The 18,634-nt window shown below is 32.7% G+C and overlaps 1 protein-coding gene and 1 non-coding gene across 2 annotated transcripts; both read left to right on the forward strand.

Moving 5' to 3' along the window:
• Window positions 1-437: 437 nt before the first annotated feature.
• LOC128286024 (small nucleolar RNA R71) lies at window positions 438-544 on the forward strand. The gene has a single exon (XR_008276571.1). It is a non-coding gene; the product is annotated as a small nucleolar RNA R71 (small nucleolar RNA).
• A 12,954-nt stretch (window positions 545-13,498) lies between these two features.
• LOC108477543 (uncharacterized) lies at window positions 13,499-14,161 on the forward strand. Its single transcript, XM_017780084.1, has one exon. The coding sequence runs from the start codon at window positions 13,499-13,501 to the stop codon at window positions 14,159-14,161; it is 663 nt and encodes a 220-aa protein (XP_017635573.1).
• Window positions 14,162-18,634: the final 4,473 nt, after the last annotated feature.

Here is an 18,634-nt window from a genome sequence, read left to right on the forward strand (position 1 = left end):
ACCACCCAAGAGAAATTGGGATGGTTCCTCCAACATGCATTATAAGTGTTACTATAGGGATTATTTCGACGTCTAGAATTATTACCCATATAGTTGGCTTGTTTGTTCTCTGTGCTAGGATTGTAGATAGGCATTCTAGATTATTCATCCCTCATCCATTTGTATCACACTGCATCACTGAATGTACCTGCATACTCAAAATTTCTACCTGATTCGATAACATGGTGACCGTATCAACGTTAAAAACACCGGCTACTTTCATCGGCTTTGTTCTCATGACTTGCCACTAATAATTATTAAGTGACATCTCCTCTATAAACTCATAAGTCACTTCAGGTGTTTTGTTATTCAGAGTCCCATCGGTGGCTTCATCGATCAATTGCCTAGTTGAGGGGTTCAAACCGTTGTAGAAAGTTTGAACTTGTAGCCACAAAGGTAACCCATGGTGAGGGCATCTTCTCAATAAATCCTTATACCTCTCCTATGCACCATATAGAATCTCTAAATCCATTTGCACGAAGGAAGAGATATCACTCATCAGCTTGGCTATCTTAGCCTGTGGAAAGTACTTTAATAGTAATTTCTCGGTCATTTGATCCCATGTAGTGATAGAACCTCGTGGTAGGGATTCAACCACTGTTTAGCCTTATTTCTTAATGAGAAGGGAAACAACTGTAGGCGAATGGCATCGTCAGAAACGCCATTTATCTTAAAAGTATCGCAGAATTCCAAAAAGTTGGCCAAATGAGTATTTGGATCTTCATCTTACAAACCATCGAACTAAACGTGTAACACCCCGTACCCGAGACCGTTTCCGGAGTCGAACACGAGGTGTTAACGGACTTAATTCATTAATTAAACAGCTCATACAATTCATTTTAAAATTTCCAGACAAGCTGGCTAACTGCATCACAGTCGCTTTAAAAATCATATCTCGAGTTACGAAACTCGAAATCCAATTTCGTAAATTTTTCCTGAAACTAGACTCATATATATATCTACTAATTTTTTTCTAGAATTTTTGGTTGGGCCAATTAGTACAGTTTATTAGTTAAAGTCTCCCCTGTTTCAGGGTTCAACTACTCTGACCTCTGTGTATTACGAATCAGATATCTCCCTATACAGACCTTCAATGACTATGCCGTTTATCTCTAATAAAACTAGACTCAATAAGGAATCTGTACATATAAATAGTGACTTCTAATTATCTTTGTAAAATTTATGGTGAATTTCCAAAGTCATAACAGGGGATCCAGAAATCGCTCTGGCCCTGTTTCACAAAAATTTAAACATCTCATAAAATATAGCTCATATACCTGTTTCGCTTATTCCATATGAAAATAGACTCATCAAGCTTCGATTCCATAACTTATTCATTATTTAATTCCATTTCTACTATTTTAGTGATTTTTCAAACTCACGTCACTGCTGCTGTCTGAATCTATTTTATGGTAAATTTTACCTATTTCATGGTTTCCATGGATTAGCTAGCAATTTGACATACATAATACCAAATATGATCATGATTAGCCATTCCAATGGCTAATCATTACCAAGAATTTCTATTTCCATACTACTCAATAACCATATCATAAGACCATATATACAAAATGATTATAATGCTATACATGCCATACTCAAAATATACAAGCCATTATGCCAAGATGGTATACGGATAGTGTGAGCGTGCCTCCGACCGTTTCCGATTTCCGAGCTGGCTTGTCAACACTACAAGGAATGAAAAGGAGGGAGTAAGCATAAATGCTTAGTAAGCTCACATGCAAATAGCAAGTAACATAACCATATAAGCAAACATAAAACATCATTTGCATAATCATCACCAAGACATTCATATCACCTTTTCATTTATCATCTTACCATATTGTTGTTATATTGAGTTTTCAACCCGAGGGTTAAGTACATACCTGTTCAAAGTATCCATTTCACAACACTTACCAATACGTCCCTTTCATCTTGAGTATTCCTCCATTTGAGTAGAACTTTACCGTTGAACACATCGAATATAATTCGGATACATGGATAACTTGCACATAAGTGCCACATATTCAATCAAGCAATCATGTAACCCGCCCATAAGCGAACTCGGACTCAACTCAACGAGCTCGGGCGTTCGCATCCATAAGTGAACTCGAACTCAACTCAACGAGTTCGGATGCCTAGTTACATCTCACGAACTCGGACTCAACTCAACGAGTTCGGACATTCGCATCCATAAGTGAACTCGGACTCAACTCAATGAGTTCGGATGCCCAAATATCCCAGTGACATGTCACTTGTATCCTAATCCATTCCTGAGGTTCAACGGGACCTTTCTCCCAATCATGTGTCTCAACCATCTTCTACGGAATGCCGATACCGATACTCGGTAGTATTTCACATTTTCCAAGTATATCACATAATTTGACATATTATCAAACAATTATCACAAGTATAATATTTCATAATAATTATCATATCATTTAAAAAACATTAAAACATTTAAAATAATAACTATGTTACCAACATTTACATATGAACTTACCTCGTATGCGAAAATGGCTATTTTACCATTTCGTCCACAACTTGGTATTTTCCCCATTTTAGCCCAATTTCAAGTTTCCTTGCTCTATCATTTAAAATATAGTCTAATTAGGACTCACATTATTCAAATTGACCCAAAATCATATTTTGAAAAATTACAATTTTTCCCTAAACTTTTGCATATTTACACTTTTGCCCCAAAGCTCGTAAATTAAAATTCAGCCTATTTTCTTATGTTTTATGACATGCTGATCATTTTCCCTTCTATGGAAACATCAAATTCTCACTCTAACATGTACTTATGACTATTAGGTATTTTTACCGATTAAGCCCTTTTGCTCGTTTTCACTTAAAACCGAGTAGCACAAGTTGTCTAACATAATTTAAAACCTCATATTCTATCATAAAACACCAAAATACACAAATTTCACCTATGGGTATTTTTCCAAATATAAACCCTAGGTTAAATTATTGCTAGCATAAGCTAAATCGAGCTACCGGGACTCCAAAAACGTAAAAATCATTAAAAACGAGGCTAGAACGGACTTACAATCGAGCTTGGAAGCTTGAAAAACCCTAGCCATGGTTTCTCCTTGCTATATTCGGCCATGGGGTTGAAGATGAGCAAAATTGGCTTTTAATTTTGTATTTTAATTCATTTTACCCCTAAATGACCAAAATGCCCTTACTACTAAACTTTCCAAAAATTCCATCCATGTCCAATTTTTTGTCCATAGACTTAGAAATTGGTAAAATTACTCTTTAAGGACCTCTAATTAATAATCTAATTCAATTTTATGCAAAATACTTCTAGAACACAAGTTTTGCAATTTATTCAATTTAGTCCCAAATTTCAAATTAAGCACTTTATGCATAAAATTTCTTCACGAAATTTTCACACAATCATGCAATCATATCATAGACCTTAAAATAATCATAAAATAATTATTTATATCTCGGATTTTGTGGTCACGAAACCACTATTCCGACTAGGCCCAAAATCAGGATATTACAACTCTCCCCCTTCGTGGATTTTCGTCCCAAAATCTTACCGTAAAAGTGGTCTTCACTTTTAATCTCATATTTGGTGCTGAATAACTTGCACTTAGACTGTACCTCAATACATCTCTTCAATTTCTCATATGATCTAAAAGCTTACAGTCTCAACTCTCAACTGTTCTTAAATTTTCAACCCTTCTCAATTTCCCATGATATCATGACATAAAACCCGGATCTCAACTTGATTTAATGGAGACCGGAATTCCAAGAAATCCAACAATCAAAGAGACCTGAAATTCCATGAATCTGATGAGTAGGAATTCATTCAATACAGATGTGATTTATAGATCTCGCCAAACATTTAACAATAGGATACATCTAATTTTCCTTTTTCCGCCATAGAAATAATTCTGATATGGCCTCAAGAATAATCCTTCTCATTTCCATCCCAATATCAACATTGACAAGGATAATTTTGATAGATCCCAATGCTCGGCTTTAACCCTTTAACAACTCCGATTTTATGTAACATCGGATGCTCTAAACTATCACATTACCTCACCGTCTTGAAACACATCACAATTCATACAACAATACATTCTTGAAAGTCGAAGTCTTTGCTCAATGTAGACTAGTCTAGTTCGGACGCTTGGTTACCAATATTCTCATCTATCCGAACTCTGTCAACATGTAATAAACTTTTCAGCTTTCACAAGATGGAAACCTTATCATTCGTAGTGACTTAAACTAATATTCAACTCTTTCTAATAAATATAGACTTCTCGTTCAAACTATTTACTCTTTGATCTGTACAAAATGAAATTCTATTATCAAACTTGGGAAAATAATCCCGACATAATTGTCACATGAAATCTTTCAAATAAATAATTTACCATACCGACTAAAACTCGCTTTTATCACCTATGCCTTTATCGATGTCAAATCCTTACACGTAAATTAGAAAAATCCCAATACTAAAATCACCACATTACCAAGATCAAATTAGAAGTATAGTCATATTTGACATGATTATCATGGGCTGCAGGACCCACTTCGAACATGAGTCGTAATTGACAAATTATGGAACAAAGATAACAAGAAAACCGAATAAAGAAATCCAAGACAGAGAAACCCAGAATAAAGAAATCCAGAATAAAGAGATCCAGGATAAAGAAACCCAAGATACGATACTATGCCGGAGAATCGAAAACCAAATTCATAGAGAAAATACAGAATACCTCGATAATTCTTCAAAGAAAGAAAGTCCAAAAGAAAACATCATTTAATCCCACTCAAATCAAATATAACAAGATCAATATATCTTCCCATACATATATATCAGATGAAGCATCAAGTAGAAGAAACAGAATCATAATATCATATGAATTCTCTCATCAATTCTTATCGACGAAATGAAATAGAATACCCGATGAAATAGAGCAATATAAATTATAAACCAATCAGACTACCAATGCTTTCATCCAACACCAAATTAGAAGACATTCCCAGATAACAAGAATTTCTTCGAAGATCAATAGCCATAGAAATATTTACGAGAACGGGTGAACACATAGAACATCTCAAAAGAGATCGCTAAATCTGTCCGGTCATAATCTATTACACTCGGATAATTCACATTTGAAATATCATTTCCCCAACTAGTTCTGCCGTCACAAATTTCATATTAAATCATTCACTAAAGAATGTCGATTCGAATAAATTTCGATTTACACTTTTCTCGACCTTGCACTTGAGTAATTCGATTTACCAAAGAGAATTCCTTCTCTAACTGGGACAAAGGCATAATTCCAATAATCTTTATATCAATCGATACTTTCTGCTCGACTTTACTTATCAGCTCATTTTCAATCTCGGATCATACTTATAATTATTCTATCACTGAACTCTTTGGGTTTTCAACAGGAAACTTATTCAATACAAATCTCATGAAATTCCATTATAAGTACCACTTTGGTAAGGGGGAGGGGTTGTAGGACCTCTGACTCGACTTTCTTATACATACACATATGACACAACTTCCATCATCATAGTAACATCATCAAAATCATGTCATTCATTCATGTTGGCTTACACCAATTTTCCTATTGTCCCATTTAGACAATATACTTATGCATACATTCTATGTTTTCTAGACACTTTACTTATCCATTCATTTAATTAAATTAATTCATGCTCATGACATTATATAAGGCCAAACAAACATAAATATTTGCATCACAATCACAACTTTCATTTCGTGCATCATCATGTACATATCATTACAATCATATAATTCAGTCCAACAATTTAACATAGATAAGTTCATTTCATTATAATCCTTTACCTCATAAAAATTATATACCATTAACATTCATCAACATTCGACATCCAATCAAGACAAGGACATTTTCATTCGTATCATAATATTATGACCTTTATTCATACCTCTACTACTTTTTATTTATTCCGTTCATCTTATCAAGTAAGCCACATACACTACATCATATGAGCATTAAGCAAATATGAATATTTATTACAACATGAACTTTCATCTCACATATTATCACATATGTATCATAAACCTTTATTCATACTTTTCTGAACCGAGACTTATCATAATCATAACTTTACTCAAATACCTTCACATAACTGTGAAAATGGTCGGCACAGCTCGGTTGGAGAGTACCCTGTCTAAATAAGACGGTACTCATACGCGTCGGAAGATATCACACTATCACGCATCGTTGGCATGTATAGCTAAACTTTTACACATGCTAGGTTAGTCCGAGAACCGACTAAACCTGCTCTGATACCACTAAATGTAACATCCCGTACCCGAGACCGTTTCCGGAGTCGAACACGAGGTGTTAACGGACTTAATTCATTAATTAAACAGCTCATACAATTCATTTTAAAATTTCCAGACAAGCTGGCTAACTGCATCACAGTCGCTTTAAAATCATATCTCGAGTTACGAAACTCGAAATCCAATTCCATAAATTTTTCCTGAAACTAGACTCATATATATATCTACTAATTTTTTCTAGAATTTTGGTTGGGCCAATTAGTACAGTTTATTAGTTAAAGTCTCCCTGTTTCAGGGTTCAACTACTCTGACCTCTGTGTATTACGAATCAGATATCTCCCTATACAGACCTTCAATGACTATGCCGTTTATCTCTAATAAAACTAGACTCAATAAGGAATCTGTACATATAAATAGTGACTTCTAATTATCTTTGTAAAATTTATGGTGAATTTCCAAAGTCATAACAGGGATCCAGAAATCGCTCTGGCCCTGTTTCACAAAAATTTAAACATCTCATAAAATATAGCTCATATACCTGTTTCGCTTATTCCATATGAAAATAGACTCATCAAGCTTCGATTCCATAACTTATTCATTATTTAATTCCATTTCTACTATTTTTAGTGATTTTTCAAACTCACGTCACTGCTGCTGTCTGAATCTATTTTATGGTAAATTTTACCTATTTCATGGTTTCCATGGATTAGCTAGCAATTTGACATACATAATACCAATATGATCATGATTAGCCATTCCAATGGCTAATCATTACCAAGAATTTCTATTTCCATACTACTCAATAACCATATCATAAGACCATATATACAAAATGATTATAATGCTATACATGCCATACTCAAAATATACAAGCCATTATGCCAAGATGGTATACGGATAGTGTGGCGTGCCTCCGACCGTTTCCGATTTCCGAGCTGGCTTGTCAACACTACAAGGAATGAAAAGGAGGAGTAAGCATAAATGCTTAGTAAGCTCACATGCAAATAGCAAGTAACATAACCATATAAGCAAACATAAAACATCATTTGCATAATCATCACCAAGACATTCATATCACCTTTTCATTTATCATCTTACCATATTGTTGTTATATTGAGTTTTCAACCCGAGGGTTAAGTACATACCTGTTCAAAGTATCCATTTCACAACACTTACCAATACGTCCCTTTCATCTTGAGTATTCCTCCATTTGAGTAGAACTTTACCCGTTGAACACATTGGAATATAATTCGGATACATGGATAACTTGCACATAAGTGCCACATATTCAATCAAGCAATCATGTAACCCGCCCATAAGCGAACTCGGACTCAACTCAACGAGCTCGGGCGTTCGCATCCATAAGTGAACTCGGACTCAACTCAACGAGTTCGGATGCCTAGTTACATCTCACGAACTCGGACTCAACTCAACGAGTTCGGACATTCGCATCCATAAGTGAACTCGGACTCAACTCAATGAGTTCGGATGCCCAAATATCCCAGTGACATGTCACTTGTATCCTAATCCATTCACGAGGTTCAACGGACCTTTCTCCCAATCATGTGTCTCAACCATCTTCTACGGAATGCCGATACTGATACTCGGTAGTATTTCACATTTTCCAAGTATATCACATAATTTGACATATTATCAAACAATTATCACAAGTATAATATTTCATAATAATTATCATATCATTTAAAAACATTAAAACATTTAAAATAATAACTATGTTACCAACATTTACATATGAACTTACCTCGTATGCTAAAATGGCTATTTTACCATTTCGTCCACAACTTGGTATTTTCCCCATTTTAGCCCAATTTCAAGTTTCCTTGCTCTATCATTTAAAATATAGTCTAATTAGGACTCACATTATTCAAATTGACCCAAAATCATATTTTGAAAAAATTACAATTTTTCCCTAAACTTTTGCATATTTACACTTTTGCCCCAAAGCTCGTAAATTAAAATTCAGCCTATTTTCTTATGTTTTATGACATGCTGATCATTTTTCCTTCTATGGAAACATCAAATTCTCACTCTAACATGTACTTATGACTATTAGGTATTTTTACCGATTAAGCCCTTTTGCTCGTTTTCACTTAAAACCGAGTAGCACAAGTTGTCTAACATAATTTAAAACCTCATATTCTATCATAAAACACCAAAATACACAAATTTCACCTATGCGTATTTTTCCAAATATAAACCCTAGGTTAAATTATTGCTAGCATAAGCTAAATCGAGCTACGGGACTCCAAAACGTAAAAATCATTAAAACGAGGCTAGAACGGACTTACAATCGAGCTTGGAAGCTTGAAAACCCTAGCCATGGTTTCTCCTTGCTATATTCGGCCATGGGGTTGAAGATGAGCAAAATTGGCTTTTAATTTTGTATTTTAATTCATTTTACCCTAAATGACCAAAATGCCCTTACTACTAAACTTTCCAAAAATTCCATCCATGTCCAATTTTTTTGTCCATAGACTTAGAAATTGGTAAAATTACTCTTTAAGGACCTCTAATTAATAATCTAATTCAATTTTATGCAAAATACTTCTAGAACACAAGTTTTGCAATTTATTCAATTTAGTCCCAAATTTCAAATTAAGCACTTTATGCATAAAATTTCTTCACGAAATTTTCACACAATCATGCAATCATATCATAGACCTTAAAATAATCATAAAATAATTATTTATATCTCGGATTTTGTGGTCACGAAACCACTATTCCGACTAGGCCCAAAATCAGGATATTACAAAACGAATTGTTGAATCATTTGAATAGTGTTAGGTTTCAGTTTAAAATTATTTGCAGCAATAGCAGGTCTAACAATACTTGATTCAGCCCCAGTCAGAGTGGGCTTGGCATAATCGTACATAGTACGAGGAGCAGGATTTGTTGTAACCACAGGACGTAGCTGATTATTCTGATTTTCAGCCATCTCCTCAGTAATATTAATGATTTCCTCTTGCTCTTCCACTGTACTTTGTCAACTCTGCCTCGCTTCTCTACAGTTTTTACAAGCTGTACTTTCGATCTCACTGTTAAATACGAGAGGTCTTGATGGGTTTCTTCTAGTCATAAACTAAAAGAACCTGCAAAAAACAAACAAAAGAAAAATTAGAAAACAAAATTAAACTAAAAACAAAAACAAAATGCAATCAAAATAAAAATAAAAAATAAAAATCTAGTGTTCCTAATATCTTAGACCCCGGCAACGGCGTAAAAAACTTGATGATGATTCACTAAACTAACTAAAATCACGACAAAGGCAAGCGCACCTATAAATAGTAGTATAGTTATGGTGATTCAGGAATATTGTATCCACGAGGACTAAAAGTACTAGTAATTACTATCTTTTTATTATCTAGCCTATAAATTGAAAAGGTTGTTTTTAATTTATCTAAACTAATTATTAAGACACAATAGAGAATTAAGTAAGAAAATATTCGAATGAACCAATGAGAGAGACAATACCCAGTAAAGAATCTACCTAGACTTCACTTATTATTCTGAATCTGAATTAAACGATTTATTCAATTGCCTTGATCCGTAAAAAACCCTAAATTATATTAATATCTCTTTCGAGAGTAAAAATAACCAACTCTAGATTGATTAATGGAAATCTCTTTCTAATTAAAACCCCTATTATCATATTAACTCGATCAATGGATTCCCCTATTAGATTTGACTCTAATCCAGTAGATTATGTCATTCTCTTTCTAGGATTGCATGCAACTTCACTCAATTATGCCAGATCTACTCTTAAACAGAGACTTTTGCTCCACTAAAATAAGCACATCAATCATGAATTAATATCCTGAAAACATTAAAACACAGAATAAGTACACATAATTGATATCAAGAAATCAAGTATTTATTATGTAATTCAGAAATTAAATAACAAGATCCATCATAGGTTTCATCTTTCCTAAGTATCTAGGGAATTTAGTTCATACTTTGGGAGGAAAACATCTCAAAATTAGGAAAACAACAAAACATAAAGAAACCCAAAAACTTCTAGAGAAGTTGACTGCAGATCTTTAATCTTGAAGGAGATCTTGCTTCTGAGTTGATTCCGATAGCGTTCTTCGAGTAATTTCTTTGTTCTTCTCTGTGTGCTCCCCTAGGTCCTCTTCTAGTGTGTATTTATAAACTTTAGAATGCTTAGAAACCTTAAAAATTAACTTTTTTCGCGTGTTAGGGAAGCAGGGTTCGAAATCGACACAGGCTGGCACATGGGTGTGTTGCCAGCCTGTGTGGCTCACATGGGCATGTGCTCAGCCTGTGTGGGAATGCCCAGGCTGTGTGGTTCTTGAAAATAGCTCGTTTTGTCCAATTTTGGCTCGTTTTCTGCTCTTTTTGCTTTCTTAGGCTCTCCTAAGTATAGAAACATAAAATTAAAGGATTAGGAGCATCAAATTCACTAAATTATATAATAAATCATCCAAAAACATGCCAAGCATGGGATTAAAATATGTTACTTTTATGGTTTATCATCTACCTCCTTTAACCTTAATGTTAATAGCACTACTATCACCATGGTGGTTACCATCAAATGAAACCAAATCCATAACATTCTTTCTAAGTACAAAATTATCCTTCAAAAGATTTTGTTCACTGTTACGTAATTGACACAGTAACTCAGTCGCACGGTCACACATTTTCCTATCATACCACTCGAAGAAATCATAGCCACCGTCCTACAAACAAACCTCAATTCAGCCAAATTGAAAACAAAAAAAATTTATGAGATTTATGAAATCATCAAAGTTGAGCTCAAGCTCAATTTCAAATAAAAAATCTTCACTTACTCAAAAACCTGAACAACCATAAAAATGTCCTCCCCGGATTTAAATCACTCTATGAAGTCTCTTTTGGAGCTAATTTATTGCAGTGACATTTTACTGCTAGTCTATTGTAGACATACTGCCTCTTCGATGAAGTAACAATATTTGCATATGATGATTTTTTTCTTCAAACCATACGTTACCCAACCTCTAGATTGACTATTCGAACTATGGGAATCCATGATTTCAGACAAGGAAGAAAAATAAAAATTTCTAAAAAGATTAAGGATTTCACGATTTGGGTCTAAGGGATTTCAAGATTTGGTTCTAAAAGATTAAGGATGTAGAAAAATCCCTTAATCAATGATTCAAAAAGGAGATTGCTCGAGATTTTGGGGATTCAATGAAGATTTTAGATGTTATGGATTTAGGGATTTCATGATTTGGGGAATTTGACGAGTTGGAGATTTTAGAATTTCTGAAAAAAAGTTTTTAAATTTAGGGGTTTGAGATGATTTGAGGGATTTAGGTTTTTTTTTGTTTTATGTTTATTAATTTTTTTTACTTTTTTTTCCACATTAGTGTTATCATTTAAATGTTTTCCATGTCATCAGTCAACTAGAACACCACATAGACCAATTTTTTTTACTAGCTGTTGACTAACAGTCAACTGATTGTTACCGTTTTAACTAGGTTGATGTCTGAAAAATCCGTTACATTGAGGGCCAAAATTAGAAAAGAAAAAAAGGTTAGGGGCATATATCTAAAAGCCTCCATAAGTTGAGGGATTTGTTTTTTGCAATTATGCATTTTTTTCATTAAACAACTTTGAACATCACAAATATGCAAACCAAAATCCAAATAGTTTTCATCTTCGGTCTCTGATATTGACCGTTAGATAGATTTGGATCTAAGGTATGTTCTTTTACTTGTTGATGGGTATTGATTCATTGTACCCAAAATCGTCGCTTGGAACTAGCCAACCAAATTTAAAAAGAAAAAAAGAAAAAAAAATCTTAACAATCCAATAATTTGAATAGAAACTTTCTAATAGTTTAGTGACTTAATTGAAAACTTTCGAATAGTTAAGTGATAATTTGTAATTTTTTGAAGTTAAATGACCAAAAAGTAAACTTATAAATAGTTTAGTGACCTTGGATATAGTTTGTCCTATATTTTTTTTCCACTTTGATACTTGAATTTGGTAGGTTTTTCCATTTTGGTCTCTCAATTTAGTTTCATAAAATTTCATTATAGCACTTTGAGTTTGTGCCACATCATCATCCAAAACTTAAACATATATATTTTAATTTTCAAATGATGTCGTGGCATAATCTTAAAGTGATACTTCGCATTTTTACAAAAAATCCAAATTAGATGCCAAAATAAACAAAAAAAAAAGAGAGTATATGTACCAAAGTGAACTTATTTATCAAGTTTATGAAACAAAATTATATTAACCGTTTTACATATATTGTCTATCAATACTACTATAAAACATTTAATTGAGTTATGTCAAGTATTAAACAAAAGTAATAATTATTATTATAACTATTATAAATATCTTATTAAGTAGATGTCCATCGGGATAAAGATAAAGTTTTGATATACTTTAAATTTTAATAGTTATTAGAATTAGATCTCAATTTCTTTTATACTTCTTATCCCTATAAATAGAGACTCTGATGAAGCATTGTAATCATTCCTTTTGATCAATAAATTTCATTCTCTGTTGCTTTCATATTTTCTTTTTTCTTTATTCTCTCCATCTTTCTTTATTTTATAACATCTTATCAACACGATTCTCAATTTATTTTTCTAAACCCACCTCGTTCTTATTTTTTATTTGAAAACCCATACCTCAATTGCTTTATATTCTTTCCTAATCCCCCGTTGAATTACTTTCATTATTTTTCTCACTTAGCATTCAAATTGGTTGATTGGCTACCTAAAAAAAAATTGACGAAAAAAAGAGGGGTTCAAACTTGTGCAGTGATTTGCTTAAAGTTCTTGGGATGAATCGAATTTAATTTCTCTATCGACTTAAGGTAATCCTAAATTTTATATCGCAAATTATTTTATGTTATTTCCTTTTTTTTCTTAAATACTTTATTATAATTACATTTGACAAATAATATGATTACTATTATTTTACTAATATCTTTTAGTGTTTTTTTTAGTGATTATAATGTCAAATCTTGCCAAACTTTAATTTGCCGCCCTAGACATCTCAGGCAAAAATTATTTGTCATGGGTTTTAGATGCTAAAATTCACCTAGATGCTAAAGGTTTAGGGAATACTATAGTAGAAAATAAAGAAGCATCTAATCAAGACAAGGCAAAAGCAATGATTTTCATTCGTCATCATCTACATGAAGGATTAAAAGTGGAATATCTCACTGTGAAAGACCCTCATGAGTTGTGGAAAAATTTGAAAGAAAGATTTGACCATCATAAAAAGGTGATCCTCCCTAAAGCTCGTTATGATTGGATGCACTTACGGCTGCAAGATTTTAAGACTGTAAGTGAATGCAATTTAGAACTTTTCAAAATTAGTTCTCAACTAAAATTATGTGTGGAGAACATAACTGATAAGGATTTGTTAGAGAAAACCTTTTCAACCTTTCATGCTACTAATGTGCTCCTGCAACAGCAATACCGTGAAAAAGGTTTTAAAAAATATTCTAAATTGATTTCATGCCTTTTAGTGGCTGAACAAAATAATGAGTTGTTGATGAAAAATCATGGAATTCATCCCACTGGTATTGCACCACTCCTTGAAGTGAATGCTGCAGTACACAGTAAATATGGAGATGAAAAATATAAAGGTCATGATCGTGGTCGTGGTCGTGGACGTAGTAGGGGACGTGGTCGAGGACGTACTAGTAATCGCTATCATGGTGTTCATAATAGTGGCATTTCTAACCACCAGAAAAAGAATAGCAATGAAGGACAAGAAAGAAGTGGTCAAAATAATCCTTCAAAGGTTATTGAGAATTTATGTTACTGATGTGGTATGAGGTGACATTGGGCACATACCTGTTGTACACCTGAACATTTAGTGAAACTTTATCAAGCATCTATTAAAAGGAAGAAAAATAATATTGAGACAAATTTTATATCTAAAAATGATGAAATGGAGACAAAAAAGGAGGGTGGTGTAATTCATGGGCTTAATGATATCACTCACATTGATGTGACAGATTTCTTTGAGAATCATTAGAAGAGTTGGTGTTATTTTAGTATTTTTTATTTTTTTAAGTATGTTTCGTTTTCTTGCATAAGGAATAAGTTGGTGTTATTATTTTATTTTAAATATGTTCATTTTCTTGATTAAAAAAAGTATGTTTATTTATTTATTTTGCAAGTTATACATATTCAATAAATATTTACAACGTTTCTAATGTTATATTTATTTATTTTTTTGAAGAATATGAATGATCAACAAAATTTGTTGGATCCAAAATCAATGGAGACATATGTCTTGCTGATAGTGCTACAACACATACGATACTCAAAGAGAAAAAATATTTTTCTCATTTAACAATAAGTGATGCTCATATTAATACAATCTCGGGTAGTTCGAAACTTATTGAAGGCTCCGGAAGAGCAATTTTATTATTACCTAAAGGTACAAAATTTGTCATTGATGATGCTTTATTTTCCACTAAGTCTCAAAGAAATTTATTGAGTTTTAAAGATATCCATATGAATGGATATCATATTGAGACTATGAATGAGAAAAATATTGAATATTTATATATTACAAATGTTGAATATGGAAAGAAATGTGTTTTGGAAAGACTACCTTCTTTTTCATCAGGTTTATATTATACACATATTAGTGCAATTGAGGCACACGTTACTACAAACCAGAAGTTTGTAGAACCACATACTTTTACTATTTGGCATGACAGGTTAGGCCATCCCGGATCTATTATGAAGCGCAAAAATAATTGAGAATTCAATTGGGCTCCTATTAAAGAACCAGAAGATTCTTAAGTTCAAAGATTTCTCTTGTGATGCTTGTTCTCAAGGTAACCTGATTATTAGACCATCACCAGCTAAAGTTGAGATTGAATCTCCTGCATTTCTAGAACGTATTGAAGGTGATATATGTGGGCCTATTCATCCACCATGTGGACCATTTAGATATTTTATCGTATTAATAAATGCATTTAGTAGATGATCACATGTATGTTTATTATCGACTCGCAACCTAGCGTTTGCAAGACTACTTGCGCAAATAATTCGATTAAGAGCACAATTTCCAGATTATGCAATAAAAACTATCCGTCTTGTTAATGTTGGTGAGTTTACATCTCAAGCTTTCAATGATTATTGCATGTCAATTGGGATAAAAGTTAAACATCCTGTAGCTCATGTTCACACACAAAATAGTTTAGCTGAATTGTTTATCAAATGCCTCCAACTAATAGCTAGGCCATTACTTATGAGAACAAAACTCCCTATTACAGCTTGGGGATATGCTATTTTGAATGTAGTAGCACTTATGCGCATCAGGCCAACAAGTTATAATAAATACTCCCTATTGCAATTGGCTTTTGGTCAGGAGCCAAATATTTCCTATCTTAGAATTTTTGGATGTGCAGTATATGTTCCAATTGCTCCACCACAATGAACAAATATGGGTTCTCAGAGGAGGTTGGGAATATATGTTGGTTATGAATCTCCTTCTATAATTAAGTATGTTGAACCATTAATTAGAGATTTATTTATTACATGATTTGTTGATTGTCACTTTAATGAAACAATATTCCCAACATTAGGGAGAGAGAAAATACAACTGATAAAAGAAATTACATGGAATGGATCATTATTATCTCAATTAGATCCTCGTACAAATCAATGTGAAAAAGAAGTTCAAAGGATCATAAATTTGCAAAACATCGCTAATCAACTGCCAGATTCATTTACTAACCTAAAAAGAATTACAAAATCTTACAGACCAGCTGAAAATGCTCCAATACGAATTGATATTCCAATAGGGCAAACTGTTAGTACAAAAGAAAGTAATCCATGCTTGAAGCATGGAAAACCGGTTAGTTCCAAAGGTAAAGTTCCTCATAAAAAGAAATGAGCAAATACTCAAGGTGATTATATTATGGAGACAAATTCCCAAGAAGAGGCCAAAAATATAATTAATTATAATCATAAAACCCCAGAAGGGATTCAAGTACCTGAAAATGATGATAACATAAAGATCTCAATAAGTTATATTACTTCGGGGAAAAGATGGAACCGGAAAAATATAGTTGTTGACAATAATTTTGCATATAATATTGCTATTGAAGTAGAAAAAGAAATGATGATCTTGAGCTTAAATCTATTGATGAATGTAGAAATAGAAAAGATTGGCCAAAATGGAAAGATGCAATTCAAGCAGAATTAAATTCACTTTCTAAACATAAGGTTTTTGAACCTATAGTCCAAACACCTAAAGGTGTAAAGCCGATAGGATATAAATGGGTATTTGTGAAAAAATGAAATGAAAAAAATGAAGCCGTAAGATATAAAGCACGGCTTGTAGCACAAGGATTTTCACAAAGGTTCGCATTGATTATGAAGAGACATATTCTCCTATGGTGGATGCAATCACGTTTAGATATCTTATTAGTCTGGTAGTACGTGAAAAACTTGACATGCATCTAATGGATGTTGTTACAGCCTATTTGTATGGCACACTTGATAGTGAAATTTATATGAAAATCCCTGAAGGATTTAAGATCCCTGAAGGATACAAAGTTTCTCAGGAAAATTGTTCGATAAGATTAAAGAAAAGTTTATATGGATTAAAACAATATGGACGTATGTGGTACAATCGTCTTAGTGAATACTTGTTAAAAGAAGGTTACAAAAACGATCCAATTTGTCCATGTGTCTTTATAAAAAGGTTGGGATCAAATTTTGTGATAATTGGTGTTTATGTTGATGATCTAAATATTATTGGAACTCCTGAAGAGCTCTAAAATACAGTAAATTGTTTAAAGAAAGAATTTGAGATAAACGATCTTGGAAAAACAAAGTTTTGTCTTGGCTTACAAATCTAGCATTTAAAAGATGAAATTCATGTTCATCAATTAGCTTATACAGAAAAGATATTAAAGAAATTTTACATGGATAAAGCACACCCATTAAGTACTCCGATGATTGGATGATTGTTAAATGTGAATAAAGATCAATTTTGTCTTTACAAGGATGGTGAAGAGTTTCTTGGTCTTGAAGTACCATATTTAAGTGCCATAGGGGCATTGATATGTCTTGCAAACAACACAATACCTGATATAGCTTTCGCTGTAAAATTGTTAGCAAGATTCAGTTCTTCTCCAAAACGTAGACATTTGAATGGAATTAAACATGTATTTAGATATCTTAGAGGGACTATTAATATGGGGTTATTTTATTCAAATGATTCAAAATCCCTATTAATTGGCTATGCTTATGCTGGATACTTACAGATCCACATAAAGGTCGATCTCAAACAGGATATTTATTTACATGTGGGGATACTGCCATGTCATGGCATTCAACAAAGCAAACATTAGCTGCTGCTTCTTCAAATCATGCAGAAATAATTGCAATGCATGAGGCAAGTCAAGAGTGTTTTTGGCTAATGTTATTAACCCAACATATCTAGAAGATATGTAGTTTGCCTTTACAGGAAAAGATATCAACTATCTTATACGAAGATAATGCAGCATGTATAGCTTAATTGAAGGGTGGCTATATCAAATGTGACAAAATGAAACATATTTCACCAAAATTATTCTTTACCCATGATCTTGAGAAAATAGGTGATATAAATGTTCAACAAATTCGTTCTAGTGAGAATTTAGCAGATCCTTTTACTAATACATTGCCAACTTCAACATTTGAAAGACTACTACACAATATTGGAATGCGTCGACTCAAAGATGTAATGTAACGTTGCACTCAGGGGGAGTCTAAAAACAAGTTGTACTATTTTCCTTTAATCAAGGTTTTGTCCCATTCGGTTTTCCTGGAAAAGGTTTTTAACGAGGCAGCTTATAATAGAAGATTGTGTACTCTTTTTCCTTCATTAGGTTTTTTATCCCATAGAGTTTTTCCTAATAAGGTTTTAAAGAGGCACATTAGCAACCAATGGACATCCAAGGGAGAGTGTTATGAATATCTTATTAAGTGGATGTCCATCATGATAAAGATAAAGTTTTGATATACTTTAAATTCTAATAGTTATTAGAAGTAGATCTCTATTTCTTTTATACTTCTTATCCCTATAAATAGAGACTCTGATGAAACATTGTAATCATTCCTTTTGATCAATAAATTTCATTCTCTGTTGTTTTATATTTTCTTTATTCTTTATTCTCTCCATCTTTCTTTATTTTATAACAATAATGGTATTTTTATTTTAACATTTTAAATAAAACAATTAAAATCACTACATAAAATAAATATATTTTTATATAAAGTTTTTCAT

The sequence above is a fragment of the Gossypium arboreum genome, chromosome 12 (genome assembly GCF_025698485.1).
Source record: "Gossypium arboreum isolate Shixiya-1 chromosome 12, ASM2569848v2, whole genome shotgun sequence".
NCBI classification, from domain to species: Eukaryota; Viridiplantae; Streptophyta; class Magnoliopsida; order Malvales; family Malvaceae; genus Gossypium; species Gossypium arboreum.